The sequence below is a fragment of the Phlebotomus argentipes genome, unplaced genomic scaffold (assembly GCF_947086385.1).
Source record: "Phlebotomus argentipes unplaced genomic scaffold, Phlebotomus argentipes genome assembly contig_5, whole genome shotgun sequence".
NCBI classification, from domain to species: Eukaryota; Metazoa; Arthropoda; class Insecta; order Diptera; family Psychodidae; genus Phlebotomus; species Phlebotomus argentipes.
Window position 1 is genome coordinate 1,545,751 of NW_026776165.1, and position 15,753 is coordinate 1,561,503.

A 15,753-nucleotide genomic window follows, 5' to 3' on the forward strand; every position below is an offset into this window, starting at 1 on the left:
CGCTGAAATGACTAAAATACACATTTTCACAATTTCCATGGTTTGAGTCTTGGGTGCAAATGATTCACACACAAAAAACTGTGCTATAATTTGAGTGTAAATAATTTAATAAAATTATTATAAATTGATTTTTGTATGGACGACAAAGTGAAAGAATCTCTGAAACCAGGAGTATTTCGTGGCTTATTCTCTCTCGTCCTCTGGAATGGAACTAATTTTAGCTCTCTGGAGCATAAATTGATTGATTTCCCTCAGTCTTTCGCGCGCTTCCGTTCGAAATGGTGCTCTTGGCTGTATTCCTCTGCTCTGCTCCCATTCTCGCCCTCGTCATCCTCTTCCTCTTGATACGTCGGGCACACTATCAGCGCCTCCGGCATCCGGAGAAAGTCTCCCCGCGACTTCTCTTCAGCCCCATTCACTCCTCCGCCGATCACAACACGAGGATTTGGATTGTTGAGCAAGAGTAGGGCTTATCTGGCCAGTTCAAGAGTCCCTCCTTTCTGACGACAAGGAGTGGCCAAAATGCTCATTAGCATAGAAGATAATCCCAAAGATTCCAGGAATATTCCATGCTGTCTTGGAAAACAACCGGCGTGGGGCGTTTTGCGGCAAAAAAGACCTCCGAGAGTGATAAGGATAGAAGTGTTTTGGTGCTTCGGATGAGTTCTCACACGGGTTTTTTGGGACAACTCTGAGGAGTTGATCGTCAGTTATCTTGAGATTGTTGTGGACGAAAGCCATACTTTTTCTCCAAGAGAGAGACAACATTGCCAGACAGTGGAAAATTTTTCAAGGTGCCCACATTCATTTTCTCGAATATATCCCGTGGTTTCGTGACACCCAGAATGTTCCAGACACTCAGGCGTGCTATTCACCAGATCCAGAGGCAGCCACATGCCGATGTGCGTAGGAAATTGCAGAAGATCGGCATCGTTGGTGTGCCCTTTTCGCGTGGACAGAAGAAGTTCGGGGTCGAGTGTGGTCCCAAAGCCATCCGAGATGCAGGTCTGGCCCAGGAAATCGCTGACATTTCAGGTAAGATATATACGCTTTTAAGCAATCCCCCGCCACATGGCGTGTTCTTCCAGCGTGGCGCGCCTTTATCATTCCCAGAGATCAAGGAAACGATACTGAACCGGATTTTTTTTCACCATGTCCTTATCACAATAATTCCACGCGCTTTTTTGCCAATGATCATCACAGCGAATGATGCTAAAATTGTAAACAAACTCTGACGACAGAACTTCCAAATCTCTGAAATATTCCCACTCGCGCGCTATCACAGCTCAATTCTGGAATATTCAACATCAAACTGACAAATAACATCTCAATTACTTTCCCAGTCGAATTTCCCACTAATGATGTCTCTTTATCAAAGGATTGTGATTACTTTCCAAATATTTATACTACGCCGAAAGGTCGTGGGCATTTTTCACAGTGATTTTCACCCCCAAAAACATCCAATTACACCATTAAAACCAGCACACAATTATGAATTATGGACAGAATATCGATTTATTAGGCAGAGAAGAGGCGTGAAGAATTTCTTAAGAGTGAAAATTTCGCAATTTTAATCAAAATTCCATTAGTAATTAAATAAAAAACACTGAAGATATGCAAATGTATATATTGATCTGTTTCAGTGTGTAATATTTCAGAGCTTCTTGAAATCTTACCAAAACTCACAACTATCTCAATATCCTAATATGAAATCACATTTTTTTTTCTTCCTGTAACTAAACAAACAAGGCAATTCGGCATGGAAGGAGTTATTATAAATATCCCATTGATTTACACAATCTAGACCAGAATCGGTGTGAAAATGGCGCGAAATCTTGCTACAAGCTCACTCCTCGTCTATTCCATTCTCTCTTGTTCGGTGCTTGGAGAAAATCTCACATTCTTCACCGAAATCTCCATTCTGGACCACTTTCCCAGTTTCACTGAAGATTTCTCAGCTATCTTGAATCGTGTGAAAACTATCGCAATTGCCATCGATGGTGATTACTACGAATCAGGAGATTTCTTGGGAGATTTAGTGCCGGTGGTGAAGCACAATCACAGCGTTATGGTTTACTACTTCTCCTGGGATCTGGATGAGCAAGATCTCTGCTTCAGTGCCTGGAGAGATGAGATATTACAAAGGTTCTACGCCGAAAACTATAGGCGAAGAAAGCGCTCCAGTGCAGGAATGGAAGGAAGTCTGTCAGACTTTCAAGATAGTTGGTTCAGGACTGCCATTACTGGCTACATCGTTATTGTGTCCCTTGAGATGCTCCCAAATGCCATTGACTGTCTTGTGGATCCTCTGGGCATTTATTTAATCCTCCTTGACGTTGACGCCACGGAGGAGGTGCTGGAGAAAGTCTATGAAAACATTATGATTGCCTGGGAAGTTGAGAGATCCTATGAAGTTTACGTGATGCTCCACAACGACACCCTGACTATTCATCCCTTCATGCGCAATCCGCTGCGAAACAACTCTTTCGGTGTTCTCATGAATTTTCGCGAGAGACCGGAAAACTTCATCAAGAACATGAATGGTTATCCGCTCAGGATCGAAATGTTCCACTCAGCCTTCAACTATTTGAGGATCAACAAAACAACTGGTGTTAAGTACTTCGAAGGAACCGATGCTGAGGCCATGAGAGCTCTCAGAGTTTTCATGAACTTCACCGGTAAGACCTATCCTTGTCTGGAAAACTCCTTCTTCCACAAAGACTTTGCATTTCAGCGATCTTCCAGCAACCTGACGGCGATATGTTCGGATACAAACTGCCCAACGGAAGCTTCACGGGAACCCTGGGAAGAATCAGCACCAGGAAGAGTGATCTCGCCTTGACGGGTTTCTTCGTCAAGGACTATTCGAATCCGGACATGGAGTTTACGATGCCGGTTTATCTCGATGAGCTCTGTTGTGTTGTCCAGAAGGCAAGGCTCGATGTTTCCTTATCCAGCTTTTGTTACTAAACCACTTCCTTTGGTTTCCCAGGCAAAGCAAATCCCCAAGTATTGGATTCCCCTGCTCTGCTTTCACGAGTACGTCTGGTTTTGCCTTCTTCTCAGCATCTTGGCCTCGAGTAGCTTCTGGAGAGCAATTCGCTGGTGTGAAGAGAGGATGTTCCCTGACAAGGAACTCCTAATCCAACTCGAGAATCAGTCATCTAGAAAAACGCTGCAGCTTTTCATCGACACCACGATCATCTTCATCAGTTCTCCTCTAAGACGACATACGCGGGTGACAAGCGAACGGATGTTCATTGCCTCAGTTCTGATGATGAGTGTCGTAGTCGTGGCCATCTTCCAGTCAAATCTCAGCACCGCCTTCACTAGGCCGATTTACTATCGAGATATCACGTCCCTGGCGGCCTTGGACAAGGCGAACTTGAAGATTGGTGTGAAGTACAAAGGCATGCTGGATGACTTGTTCCCACCTGAAGATTCCGAATTGAACGAACATCTTCGACACCAGATCAAGATTGTTGATCTGCTGTCCATACCATTGATCGAAATGGTCATGAAAGACCCCAGCTTAGCCACAGTCACAAGAAAGTCCACAGTTAAACTCGAGAACGCCAAGTATTTTCACACTGGAAAAGTGTTTCTGGTCCCCGAATGTCCCAAAATGTACAACCTAGCCTATGTCCTGCCCAAGAACTCAGTCTTCTTCAAGCAAATCAACTTTGTCATGCTACATCTCGACAGAGGTGGCTTCATGGGGAAGTGGATTCAGGAAATGAACTGGAACACAACCTGGCTCAATAGGAGAAGACTAGGATTCGTCGAGGAGGAGAAGTTCAGGATCTACGACTTTGTAGACTTTCAATTGCCATTCTATGTCCTCTTGATAGGGAGTGTGATAAGCTTCCTTGTACTGTTGGTTGAAATTTACAAATCTAAGAAAGCTAAAAAATAAAGAACATCTAATAATCGTCAAGTCCTTCTTAAGATTTAGTACTATTTAACTGCAAAATCTGAGTTTTAACTGAAATTTCGCTTTCTCTCCAGATGACATCAGCTTGAAGGACTTCGGAGACATCACCTATGAGCCTAAGACAACCAAAATCAAGCCTAGGAACATGCTAGGCTATGACGACGTTGTGGCCTGCAACCAGCGCCTGTCTGAGAAGGTCTTTGAGATCCTTTCCGACGACCACTTGTGCATCACTTTGGGTGGAGATCATGCCATCGGGATAGGCTCTGTAGATGGTCATGTGCGCCAGCGAAAGGACATCGCGATCGTCTGGGTGGACGCTCATGCTGATCTCAACACCAACACTTCCTCGCTCTCAGGAAACATCCACGGAATGCCTCTGGCGCTGCTGGCCGAGGAGTTCGCCGGCATGTGGCCGTATCTGCCCAACATGGACTGGCAGGTGCCGCGCGTGTCCACGAAGAATATCGCCTACATCGGCCTGAGATCAGTGGATGATTTCGAGAAGGACATGATCGCACGGTACAACATCACAGCGTTCGGAATGAGAGATGTGGACAAGTATGGCATTCACGATGTCATCAACAGATCCTTGGAGGCCATAGATCCCGATGGAAGTCGATCTATTCACCTCAGCTTCGACATTGACGCCCTGAGTATGAGCTTTGAAATGAGATCATTGGATGCAATTACCTAACTTGCCTAACACTTGCAGATCCTTTGGAGGCTCCTAGCACCGGAACATCCGTCCCGGGCGGCCTAGCTCTCCGCGAAGGCATCCACATCGTCGAGGAGGTGCACAAAACCAAACGACTGAACGTGATGGATCTCGTGGAAGTGAACCCAAGGATAGGAAACGAGGATCAAGTGAAAGACACCGTAAATGCCGCAATCGAGATCATAAAAGCAGCCTGTGGTAATTATAGATAGACTTCATAGACACTTCCTGTAGCACTTATACTCAATAAAGACGATCCTCAAGCTTATGAATTGCGTGTGTGGACGTGATTTCTTTGTTCTCAATTCCCATCAGATTGAGGTCAGTGGATGAAAAGATTCGAGAGCAAAGCGTGGGAATCCTTCCGGGTGGTGTCCATCGCCTAGGAGACCACAAAAGAGCAACAAATGCACTTCTGGGACGCGCGCTCTTTAGTGTTTAGTCTCATTCGCGATGTCCCAGAGTCGGGAAGTGTCGAAAGTCGGTGCCTTTTCTAAGGCTTCCTCAGATTTATCCAATTTGTCCACTTTGTCCAGATTCAGGGATCCCGGAGTGCCGGCAACGATGACCAGCACCTCGGATGAAGTCATCTTGCCGGAATTTGAGCGACTCAAAGTTGTGGGAAGAGGTGAAATTCAACTCCCATAATCATTCCTCAATATCCTCAGCCCATACTCACACTTTTCCTCTTCAGGATCCTTCGGAATTGCTGTCCTGTATCGCAAACGTTCAGACCAGACTTTAGTCGTGCTTAAGCAGGTGAAACTCAGTGAATTGACTCCAGATGAACGCGCCATGGCAATGAACGAAGTCGAGGTGTTCTCCAAACTCCACCATCCCAATGTTATCAGCTACTTGGGAAGTTTCCTTCGCGGAGATTTGCTCCTCATCGAGATGGAGTACGCCGAAGGAGGTACTCTGGCACATGTAATCTCTGCCCGAACACCTACAGATCGCCTGCCCGAGCGTCAAATTCTCACGATTGTCGAGCAAATCACCAGCGCTGTTGCCTATCTTCACGCCCAGGCGATTCTTCATCGAGATCTCAAGACTGCCAATGTGTTTCTGAGTCGCCGCGGCGTGGCCAAGATCGGGGACTTTGGCATCTCCAAGATTATGCACACCAAGATAGACACTCGCACAATTCTGGGCACGCCGTACTACTTCAGCCCAGAGATGTGCGAGGGCAGAGATTACGACGCCAAGAGCGATGTGTGGGCGTTGGGATGCATTCTGGGTGAGATGTGTTGCCTGAAGAAGGCCTTCTCAGCATCCAATCTCTCTCAGCTTGTGGCGAAGATCATGGCAGGACAGTATCTTCCGCCACCGGCTGGTTACTCCACTTGCCTCCGCAATCTCCTCAAGCTCCTCCTTCAGGTCAATCCAGCGGATCGTCCAGCAGCCACTGAAGTGCTGCAGTACTGGATTCCTCTTGTCTACCGCCACCTGGGGCCCCAGAGGGGATACACGTACCCGAGACAGGTTGAGGAAGAGGCAGCAGCAGCTCTTGAGCAGCTATCTCTGAAGCAGTACACTGAGGAAGTCACAGCTGGCCTTCCAGAGCCCCTTTCTGAGCGCTCTGTCCTCTATCAGCTGCACTCCTTTGGCACAGGAGTCTCTATGAGAGCATTGCCACTTCCTGCAACCGCCAAGATTGCTCGTGTCGCCACAAATGGGGCGCACTTTGTGGCAGTGATGACCGATGGAGTGGTCTACACGTGGGGAGACGACGGTAAAGGGCAGCTCGCTCTGGGAGCTAGTTCTGGAGCTGAGGGATCAGCTTTCAAGCACTACCCTAGTAAAGTTGAGAGCCTCAAGGGATACACAATTGTTGGGTAAATTCCACCCTCGAACACTCTCTAAACTCACATGTAATGCAATATAATCTTCCAGGGCAAGTTGCGGTGATCAATTCACCATCTTCTGGACCAATACTGGAGTCGTTCTGAGCTGCGGAGAAAACTCATCCGGCGCCCTAGGTCACGGAGACAGATTGTCTCGCTCTCGACCCTTAACTATAGAAAGATTGCGCGGATTAAAGGTCATTGAAGTGGCCTGTGGAGGTCACCACGTGGCCGCTCTAACTTCCACAGGGATTATCTTCACCTGGGGCTCCAGTCAATCGGGAGCCCTTGGCCTGGGAACCAGCATCAGCTCTGTGACCGTTCCCACTCAAGTGGACTCAGTGGGAACTGGAGACACTAGAGTGGCGGCCATCTATGCTGGGATAAACTGCACTCTGGCCCTTCTGGACACCGGAGAGATTTATGCCAGTGGAGCAAACACGAAAAATCGCCTGGGATTCGGCAAGAGTGTCAGGAAAATCCCAAAATTTAGGAAGATCAATCAAATTGCGAAAAAAGTCACAGATTTGTCCATTGCAGAGGAACATTCGGCATTTATCCTCGAAGGTTTGAACAATCAGAAGCTGAGAATTCCAATTTATCTAGTGCGTGTCTTTGCTTCCAGGCGGCTATGTTATCACTTTCGGGGACAATTTCTATGGCCAGCGAGGCTTGGGACACAACAAATGTCCACCGGATGTCGCAAATCTCGTCACGGGCATCAAGAGTAAGTTCATCATTAAAGTCAGGTGCAATTCAACAGGATCCATCGTCTTTTCCGATGACAATGTCGTGAGTTTCTGGGGAACACGCTTTGGTGTGCCCACAGACAACTTCCCAGACACCTTGGCAACGGATTCAGACTACCGAATGGGCGGCAATACAGCCGCCTTCACAAATTTCCTAGTCACAGTCTACAAATCCGAGCTCATTCTCGATCCCATTGACATCCTAGCGTGAGTGAATATGTAAAATCTTTGAGGATAACTTAACTTACCCTTAAATCCCCTCTTCTCAGGCTCTATTCCTCACCCGAGCAGCTGTCCAAAGGCCACTATGTGAAGATCAGCGACATTCTGCCTCTTCAGCACAGCACTCTCATCCTCGTCAACACGACAAATCCTCTAATTTCCTCACCGGATGTCAACTAGTGTTACTCTTCTTACAATAGATCCTTTAATATACCACCGCACAGGGCAAATAAATGGGCGGGAAAAATGGGGATAGTAAAGTAGCACCTCCAGCCCGGCCAGGAGGCGCGAACGATTGGTTGTCCTCATCACACAATCTCATACTTTTCAGCATAGAAGACCGTTTCCGAGGAGAACTTCACCGGCGATTCCTCATCCACTGTGGCCACATCGAGAGCCTTGATGTCAGCATAGGGCGTCTTGGACACGAAAGCCACTTGCAGTGGGAAAAAGTCACCAGGAATTGACGCTGGCACACTGAACTCCATCGAGCCAGCCTTGTTGTTCACATCCACAATCGGCAAACTCCACGTGAGAGTGTTTTTCCTGGAGTCGTGATTGTAATCGCCATCACACTCAGCAATTGACGGCGTAGCCCCGATCCTGGAAGAGGAAAACACCCATGTTGTAATTGTTCTCAGTGAAGATTGAAGTAATAAACTCACGGCAATGGAATTGTTATTGTGACATCGCGCAGCTCTAAGTGAGTGTGCTCCAGTTCGTATTCAATGTTGACATCGCAGCCGCCGTCGCCATTCTCAGAAGGCCAGCAATTAATGGTGAGCGGAACTGCATTCTCCTCCTGCGTCTGATAGCGCCACTTGAGCACACCCACGTCCGTGTTGTGTGGGAAGGGCTTGGCTGGATTCTTCAGGCCAATCTGTGTCCTGGACTTAAACAGCTCCTTATCCACATTCGGGTGCGTCTGCAGCTGAATACCGCGCTGATCGCGATTCTCCAGCTGCACGCGAATCTTGCCCACCTTCTCATCGCTTATCCTGAGCGTCAGCAATCCGGACAGCTCAAATTTCTGCACTCCACCATCTCTGCCGAGGCGCACCACGAGCTTATCCTCAATGTGCAGATGTACATCTTCCATGGGAACGTCCGACACTGGTTTCGGCTTCGCCACACCTTGGCTGGCCACTTGAGTTGGCGCGGCAGAGATTTTCTCGCCCTCATTCTTCAGCTGATCAACAAAAGTGTCCACATCTTTGCCCTTCCCACCAAGCTTCATGGCGTTCCTCACAGCCGGCGCCTTCGTGGGCGTCGGCTTGACATCATTCACCGTGCTGATACTCGGCGTGGAGCCAATAGTGAGATTCGAGATGCCAGAACCGAAGGAATCGCCACCGGCTGAGAAACCGCTGCTCCTCATCGATGACAAGCCCTTCTTCGCGGACTCCATTCGCTGTCGTTGTAGCTCCTTTGCCTTCTCACGCATCTTCATCTTCGCCTCACGCTCTTGAGTTTGGCGCACCGCCTGGAACACCTTCTCCTCGTGCGAATCCATCTCCACAAATGTCTTGATCTGCGCCAGATTCACACTCTCGCGATATCCAAGAGCCACGATTTCGTCAAAAGCGAAAATAAGATTGAAGGCATTGTCCAGAATCTCTCGCTCCTCAAGTGTTCGACAGCACTCTGGGATCTGCAAGTGGAGGAAATGAGTGTGATTCAACATCACCTCCTGATGCAAGAATACTCACGACTTTCGAGAAGAGGCGCAGCGTTTCCAGATCCTCGAGTATGTTGCTGGCCTTTGTAGTGATCAGCAGCATGTAGAGTTTCTCCATTGGTTGATACACGTATCGGACAGAGTCTGTCTCCACAAATGTGTGCTGCTTCCCTGGAGTCATCAGCTTCGGGAAGGCAGCCAAGAGACCCTCAATCCTGGCCTTCGTCATCTCCACGAACTGTCGCGACACTATGGCTGCAATTTCACAAGAACCGCATTGCATTACAGGCTAACATTATTCCATAAAGTAATAACTCACTCTTCCCGACTTTTGTGCAGACTGCCGCAGCGATTAACACCTGGAAGAGTGTCGGAGAAAAATTAGAATGAAAATTGGAGGAAAAACATGGTGTCTGGCAGGCAGAAAACACCCTCTTTTCATGCACTATATCTCAATCAATACAACCAAAAGTCCTCAAATTCCTTCTCAACCAGAACTCACCATCTTTCCTGAAGACGATATAGGTGATTTTGATGAGGAAACACACGGAAAAGTGAGGAAATTCTGGGAAAATCCGAGAGGCTGAACCACCACAATTTGATCGACGTGTCAAGTGAATTCGTGTCCTCCACAGCGATTGCAGCGCCAAGTGAGCAAATTCGCCAGTTGTCAGTCTTTGGCGTCTCTCTGTTTTTCTCAGACGAAGCAGCACATTTTCTCCGCATTTTACCACAAATTCACTGATTTTGCGTGCGTGAAAAGTAGTGAGTGTGAGAATGGATCTGTCAAAGTTGCGCGTGGTGGATCTGAAGCAGGAGTTGCAGAACCGTGGACTGGATACGAAGGGAGTCAAAGCTATTCTCATATCGCGGCTGCAGGCCGCCATAGAGGCCGAAGGGGATGGTAAGTGGTACAAAAGCCATGTTTTTCCCTCTCAAAATCTCACTCATCATGGTTAATTCGTCGTATTCAGTTGCAGAGGAGAGTGAGTCAAATGATGCCGAGGAGGTGTCGGATGAGGGGCCAGAACAGGACTCTGTTTTGCCGGATGACGACTTGTCAGGGGCACAGGGCGTTACCACGCATTCGCCGTCTCCGGAACCATCAGCGCCTCCCGTGGTAGTGGCGGAAGAGGCAATAGCTGTTGACAGCGAATCGGAGAGTGAACCAGAAGTGATTACACAGGTGGATGCTCCCATGGAAGAGGCTCCACCGGCTATACAGGTTGCACCAGTCGCTCCAGAAGCCTCTCCGGAACCAGAAACGATGTCTCAAGAGGCGCCAGAAGAGGCAGAAAGGGCAGAACCTATGCCTCAAGAGGAGCCACAAGAGCCAGAGGAGCCAATTGCGCCCATGGAGGTATCTCAGGAGGCACAGGAGGAGCAAGCAGCAGAGGAAACCACCGAAACTCCCCCAGAAGAGGATGAGGAGGAGGAGAAGGAGAAGAAAGAGGACGACTCCGTGGATGCTTACACAGAGAACGAGACGATGCCTATGGATGCAGTGGAGCAACTCGCAGCCGAGGAGGCTAAGAAAGAGGAGCCTGAAGCTGAGAAGGAGGACAAGAAGCGCCGTCGAAGCCGCTCTCCGTCGGAAAGTGAGAGTTCCCGACGAAGGCCTCGTCGGGACTCTCAAAGCGCTAATGCCGATGACTTCATGAACATCGAGGATGAGCCGGCACTACCGGAGAATCCCGCCCTGTCGTGGGTGGACTCTGATCTCCACCTCAAGATCAGCAGTGCAGACTTTTGCGAGGGCAGAACGATGAGCGACGGTGTGCTGGGACTGATGTGGGCGGGCGCCAGAGCCACTCATGGTGTCAAGAGTGGGAAAGTATTCTACGAAGTGCAACTGTTGCAGCGCAACAGCCGCGTGAGCTTCCCTGAGGAGAAGAATCTGTTCGATTTGCGCTGCGGCTGGTCAACACTGGCCACAGATCTGCAGCTGGGCGAGGCTGAGAACAGCTTCGCATATGGCGGAGAGGGGAAGAAGTATCACAGAGACAATGAGGAGGACTTTGGCGTGAAGTTCACCGTGGGAGACGTGGTTGGAGTGTACCTGGACTTGGAGTCGACGCCCTGCAAGGTGCAATACACGGTTAATGGCGAGGATCAGGGAGTGGCGTTTGAGTTTGAGAAGGAGACACTCAATGACCAGGCGCTCTTCCCGCATGTGCTCACGAAGAATATCAACTTCAAGGTGAACTTTGGTCAGTTGGAGAACACTCTTTTGTCGGAATTCAAGCCAAGGGTGAGTAAATTGACTATCAATCATTCTTTGCAATAATTGTGATTCTCTCTTTTCGTATTGCAGAAGCCACAGCAGGCTCAAGAGGGTGAGAAGAAGGCCAAAGAAGAGGAAAAGCCGAGGACTTCTTCTCAGTCTGAGAGCAATGATCCTAAAGATGAAGATTGGGAGGAACCGAAGCCTGAAAATGTGGAAACTCCGGCAGAGGAGAAGAAAGAAGAGGAATCAACAGAGGAGGTTGCGGAAGAGAAACCTGAGCAGGAGGCTCAAGAGAAGGTCGAGGAGAAGCCTGAGGAGGAGGCGCAGGAGAAGATGGAGGTGGAAGAGAAGGAGGAGGAACCCGAGCAGCCCATCAATCGTGAAAGTCTGCCGGATTTCGTGCTGATTGCTCACTTGCCGCGCGAGGAACTTGTGGAGGGTCACAAGCGCCCGGAGACCAGGAAGGAGTGTGAGGTGATCATGATGATTGGCTTGCCGGGAGCCGGAAAGACTCACTGGGTAAGCAAGTGGAATGAGGAGAATCCGGAGAAGCGCTACAACATCATTGGGGACAATTACCTGTACAGCCGAATGACGGTAAGTTGACGATGCACGAGCACGCGTGTGTGTTTGGGAAGATCTTTCTACTAATCAGTCGATTTTCTGTCCACAGAATCGCACGAAGCCGTCAAAGGCGGAGAAATTCAATGACATGTGCAACAGGAGCTTCACAGTGCTGCAGGAGTTGGCACAGAAGAGGCGCAGGAACTACATTCTGGATCAGGTGAGTGTGAGATCACTTGATAAGAATCTCCCTTGATCACAAAATAGACAATTAGTAGTTGGCAATATGTTAAGTGATGAATCTAAAGAATTTTCCCTTTTTGCGATTTATTGAGAAGAAGAAGAAGATGATGAAAGAAAGAGTATTGTTGGTAGTTATAAAGACTGTTATGAGGCAAGAGAATACGGAAAAACAGCCGAAGAGAAGTGATGGAAAAGTGGAGAAAACTGGCCAGAAACTGCAGAGAAAAAGAGACAAAACGGAAGCCTGGATTTGCTCAAAAGACGATCACAAATGGAGAGAAGATGTGCGCAAAAAGACTGTCTGTCAGCCCATGAAAAGAGAAGGGACTTGAGGGAAAATGTGAAAAGAGAGAGAGAAAGAGAGAAAAATGATTGGGAAAATGTTAGAACAGCGAGAGAAATTTGAGTATTGAGTTTACAATTTTATTTACAATCTAAAAAACAAGTGACAATAATTAATTATTTATCCCACTAAATACTTTTTTTTTGATATATTTGCATTTTATCTCCTCATTTTTTTTCTTATTTGTTATCATTTGACTTTTGAGGTCTTTGCAAAGATGATTTGCACTTCTTGTGTCATAGGAATAATTCGAAAATAGTCCAACAGAAGGTTAATTTCATCTTTGTAAAGACTGTTTTTTTATATATATATATTTTCTGAGAAAACTATTCTTTTGCATCAAATTTTTTGGCTCTGAGAGTATTAAAAAAAAAATCATATTTTCACTCTTATTCTTATGTAGAGGTTCGTACAATTTATAATTAATTATTTATTTGGGGTGTTGCAGCGGCGATACACTTCAATATCCATTAGAAAAATACATTGAAAAGTGCAGGTAAATATTAGTTATAGAGCGAAAATTAAGAAAAAAAAAAACAGAAATATAGTGTGATAAACAGCGAAAAAATATTGGCATGAAAGGATAAAACTTTGGAGACTCTCGAAAATGCTTGATTTTGGATTGAATTTTTTTTTTGCTAAAAGTATTTGATGAATATTCGGGAAAATGTATTGTAAAGATGAGGAAAAAATTCTTGCTGAGAGTCACAAAGTTGAGGTGAAAATGCACAATTAGGCCCCTTGAGCAGCGATTTTTGTGGTAAGGATTCTTCATAACCTTTCTATAGCTTTTGTCATTATTATTGTCTCCATATAAATGATAGATTTTTCTCTGAAAAAGAATAGCCCATAGCGATCGACAGTGATGAGTGGTAAGTATTTAGTCAGTAAGGGTGAAAATGGGAGGGAGGAGAATTGAGAAAATGCACACAAATGGCAGAAAATGGGTGATGGCGCGACTAAGAAAGAAAGACAAAAAATTAATAAGCAGTGATCTTGAGGCAAATCCAGAAAAAGATGATGGCCAAAGTCTCCGATAAAAGCCAAATGATTGTAACTCTTCCTGATCAACAAACAATGCAATGAAATCTAACATCTTGGAATACGATCTTGTGATCTTCTATATCTTCACCATTGAATAGACGAACGTTTTTGCGTCGGCCCAGAGGCGCAAAATGAAGGGATTTGGTGACTTCAAACGTATTGCGGTGATTGTTATACCGGACGACGAGGAATATAAAAGGCGTGTGGCTTGTAAAAATGAGGGCGGTAGCAAAGAAATAGCAGATTTCGCCGTGAATGAGATGAAAGGTATTTTTCTTCAAAATCTATAACCAATTAGGCACTAATCATCCTTACTTTCTGTTCCTCTCTTATGCTTTTCTATACCTTTTCACTTTAGCACCTCTCGTTAGATGACTTAGTAAACTTGTAATTAAGGATCACACAATTATTATTATTATTATCATTTTTGGTTTTTTTTTTTTTACTAGACCTTAAGAGTGTGTGAATGGTAAATGAGAAGCAGCGTGGATTGCTGAATGGCTGTAGAGTGATTTTCATTTTTTAGCTTTGTAGACAATCAGGAGATTTTCAAGATCTTGTCATCTAATATGCTTGTTCTTCTGCAATCTAGCCAACTACTCGCTGCCGACCACAGATCTTGGGTGGTTCGATGAGATCAAGTACGTCGATCTGCAAGACGAAGCGGCTACGAAGCTCGTTGAGGATTACAATGAGAAGGGACGCAGGGCTCTGCCGCAGTCGATCAAGCGTCGTCCCTACGATGACTACAGGGATCGCCGTCGAAGAGGTATTGGGGAGAAATCATTTTATATCGCCTATTTGTTTAGCATAGTGAACAATCTCTTGAAATCTTGACTCTTGGTTTGAGCCTCAAATATCAAGATTGCCCAAGAATCTTTGATCTTTCATGTCAAAATTGACATTTTTATTAATTAATGAAAATTGTACACTTATAATTCTAGACTACAACTACGATCGCCGCTGGGATCGTGGAGGTGATCGTCGCGATCGTTGGCAGCCGTACGGGAACCCTCGTGGGTCGTCTGGATGGCGCCCGCAGCCGCCACGCGACTATTACGGAGGCGGATACGATCGGCGTGCGGGCCACGATCGCTGGAATAATCCGCAATGGGTGAGTGGCGGCGGCGGTGGCGGTGGCGGCGGACGTCGCTCGAACGAGCGTGACTACCGACGTGACTACGGACACCGGGACTACAGCAGAAATCGTGACAGGGACAGTCGCAGCGGGCGCTCTGGACGCGATCAGGATTTTCGCGAGCGTCGGAGCGACAACCGTGGCGGTGGAGGAGATAATTACGGCAGTCGCTCCTCGCACAGCAGCTCTCGCAGCAACCGCCGTGACTACTCCTCGTCCAAGAGGGACTCCGGGAGCTCGTCGGCCATGAAGGTGAGGCATGGCATTTCTCTGGCGCCGAGTGTGTGAAGTTTAAGTGTTTCTCGTCTGCTTCCAGAACTACAGCGGCGCTTCGCATGCCGGAATGGACGCCGGAGCGGCAATGGCAGCACAGGGCGGGGCGTCGTGGGGCGCCGGCTGGGCAGGCCAGCAGCAGTGGCCGGTGGCCGGCCAATGGGGCGCTCAAGGATGGCAGCAGAGCGGCTGGAATGCAGGAGCGCAGAACTGGGCCGGCTGGAATTACGGAGCGGCGCAGGGCGTGAACGGAGCCGAGTGGGGCGCCAATTCCTGGGACGTGAGTACTGAATTGTGATCATTTTTTTCTGTTCATCTGGACTTAAGATCCTCTGTATGTTTTCAGGTCAATCAGGCCGTTTACACAACAAACAGCTGCCCAAATGTCGACACGACGTCCGACCAGACAAATTAGAACAGAGTTTGTGTGTTTTTCCCTGGGGAAATTAGTTTTATAGTGCGAGAAAAGGTCCTTTATAGCCTGTTTTAGTCGCGATGTCTCAAGTGTTTTTTCTCTATCTCTTTTGGAAAAGTAATTGTGCTTCTGAGCATCTAATTTTTTTTTATCATTAAAACTATCTTGGAATGAAAAAAAGAAGAAATAGAGTGTAGAGTAAATTATTTGAACATCCTATATATTGACTGTATATAAATAATCCTTCTTTTGACATAGAGAATAAATGCTAAGTACAAAAGGGAGATTTTGCAACGAAATCCTTTGTCGGTGTGGGTAGAAAATGGGTGAGATTGTGCGCGTTGGTCCTTGAGACAGGCTT

The 15,753-nt window shown here is 47.1% G+C and overlaps 5 protein-coding genes across 5 annotated transcripts; 4 read left to right on the forward strand and 1 right to left on the reverse strand.

The window, feature by feature from the left end:
• The first annotated feature begins 242 nt into the window (after window positions 1-242).
• Window positions 243-4,914, forward strand: LOC132255634 (arginase-2, mitochondrial). The gene is made up of 3 exons (XM_059751737.1): window positions 243-1,035; window positions 4,009-4,590; window positions 4,650-4,914. The coding sequence occupies exons 1-3, from the start codon at window positions 846-848 to the stop codon at window positions 4,862-4,864; spliced, it is 987 nt and encodes a 328-aa protein (XP_059607720.1). The 5' UTR covers window positions 243-845; the 3' UTR covers window positions 4,865-4,914.
• On the forward strand, window positions 1,583-3,986 carry LOC132255633 (uncharacterized). The gene is made up of 3 exons (XM_059751736.1): window positions 1,583-2,678; window positions 2,735-2,931; window positions 2,993-3,986. The coding sequence occupies exons 1-3, from the start codon at window positions 1,823-1,825 to the stop codon at window positions 3,914-3,916; spliced, it is 1,977 nt and encodes a 658-aa protein (XP_059607719.1). The 5' UTR covers window positions 1,583-1,822; the 3' UTR covers window positions 3,917-3,986.
• A 191-nt stretch (window positions 4,915-5,105) lies between the features above and the next one.
• Window positions 5,106-7,656, forward strand: LOC132265879 (serine/threonine-protein kinase Nek8). Its single transcript, XM_059766665.1, has 5 exons — window positions 5,106-5,280; window positions 5,347-6,487; window positions 6,546-7,063; window positions 7,122-7,452; window positions 7,515-7,656. The coding sequence occupies exons 1-5, from the start codon at window positions 5,106-5,108 to the stop codon at window positions 7,645-7,647; spliced, it is 2,298 nt and encodes a 765-aa protein (XP_059622648.1). The 3' UTR covers window positions 7,648-7,656.
• Window positions 7,654-9,769, reverse strand: LOC132256224 (coatomer subunit delta). Its single transcript, XM_059752510.1, has 5 exons — window positions 9,648-9,769; window positions 9,465-9,504; window positions 9,177-9,400; window positions 8,133-9,118; window positions 7,654-8,070 (listed from the first exon to the last, which is right to left on the reverse strand). The coding sequence occupies exons 1-5, from the start codon at window positions 9,648-9,650 to the stop codon at window positions 7,776-7,778; spliced, it is 1,548 nt and encodes a 515-aa protein (XP_059608493.1). The 5' UTR covers window positions 9,651-9,769; the 3' UTR covers window positions 7,654-7,775.
• Window positions 9,770-9,813: 44 nt separating this feature from the next.
• LOC132265688 (heterogeneous nuclear ribonucleoprotein U-like protein 2) lies at window positions 9,814-15,747 on the forward strand. Its single transcript, XM_059766445.1, has 9 exons — window positions 9,814-10,049; window positions 10,120-11,396; window positions 11,460-11,969; window positions 12,046-12,156; window positions 13,665-13,833; window positions 14,159-14,335; window positions 14,511-14,956; window positions 15,021-15,257; window positions 15,324-15,747. Exons 1-9 carry the CDS (start codon window positions 9,923-9,925, stop codon window positions 15,390-15,392), a joined length of 3,123 nt encoding a protein of 1,040 aa, XP_059622428.1. The 5' UTR covers window positions 9,814-9,922; the 3' UTR covers window positions 15,393-15,747.
• Window positions 15,748-15,753: the final 6 nt, after the last annotated feature.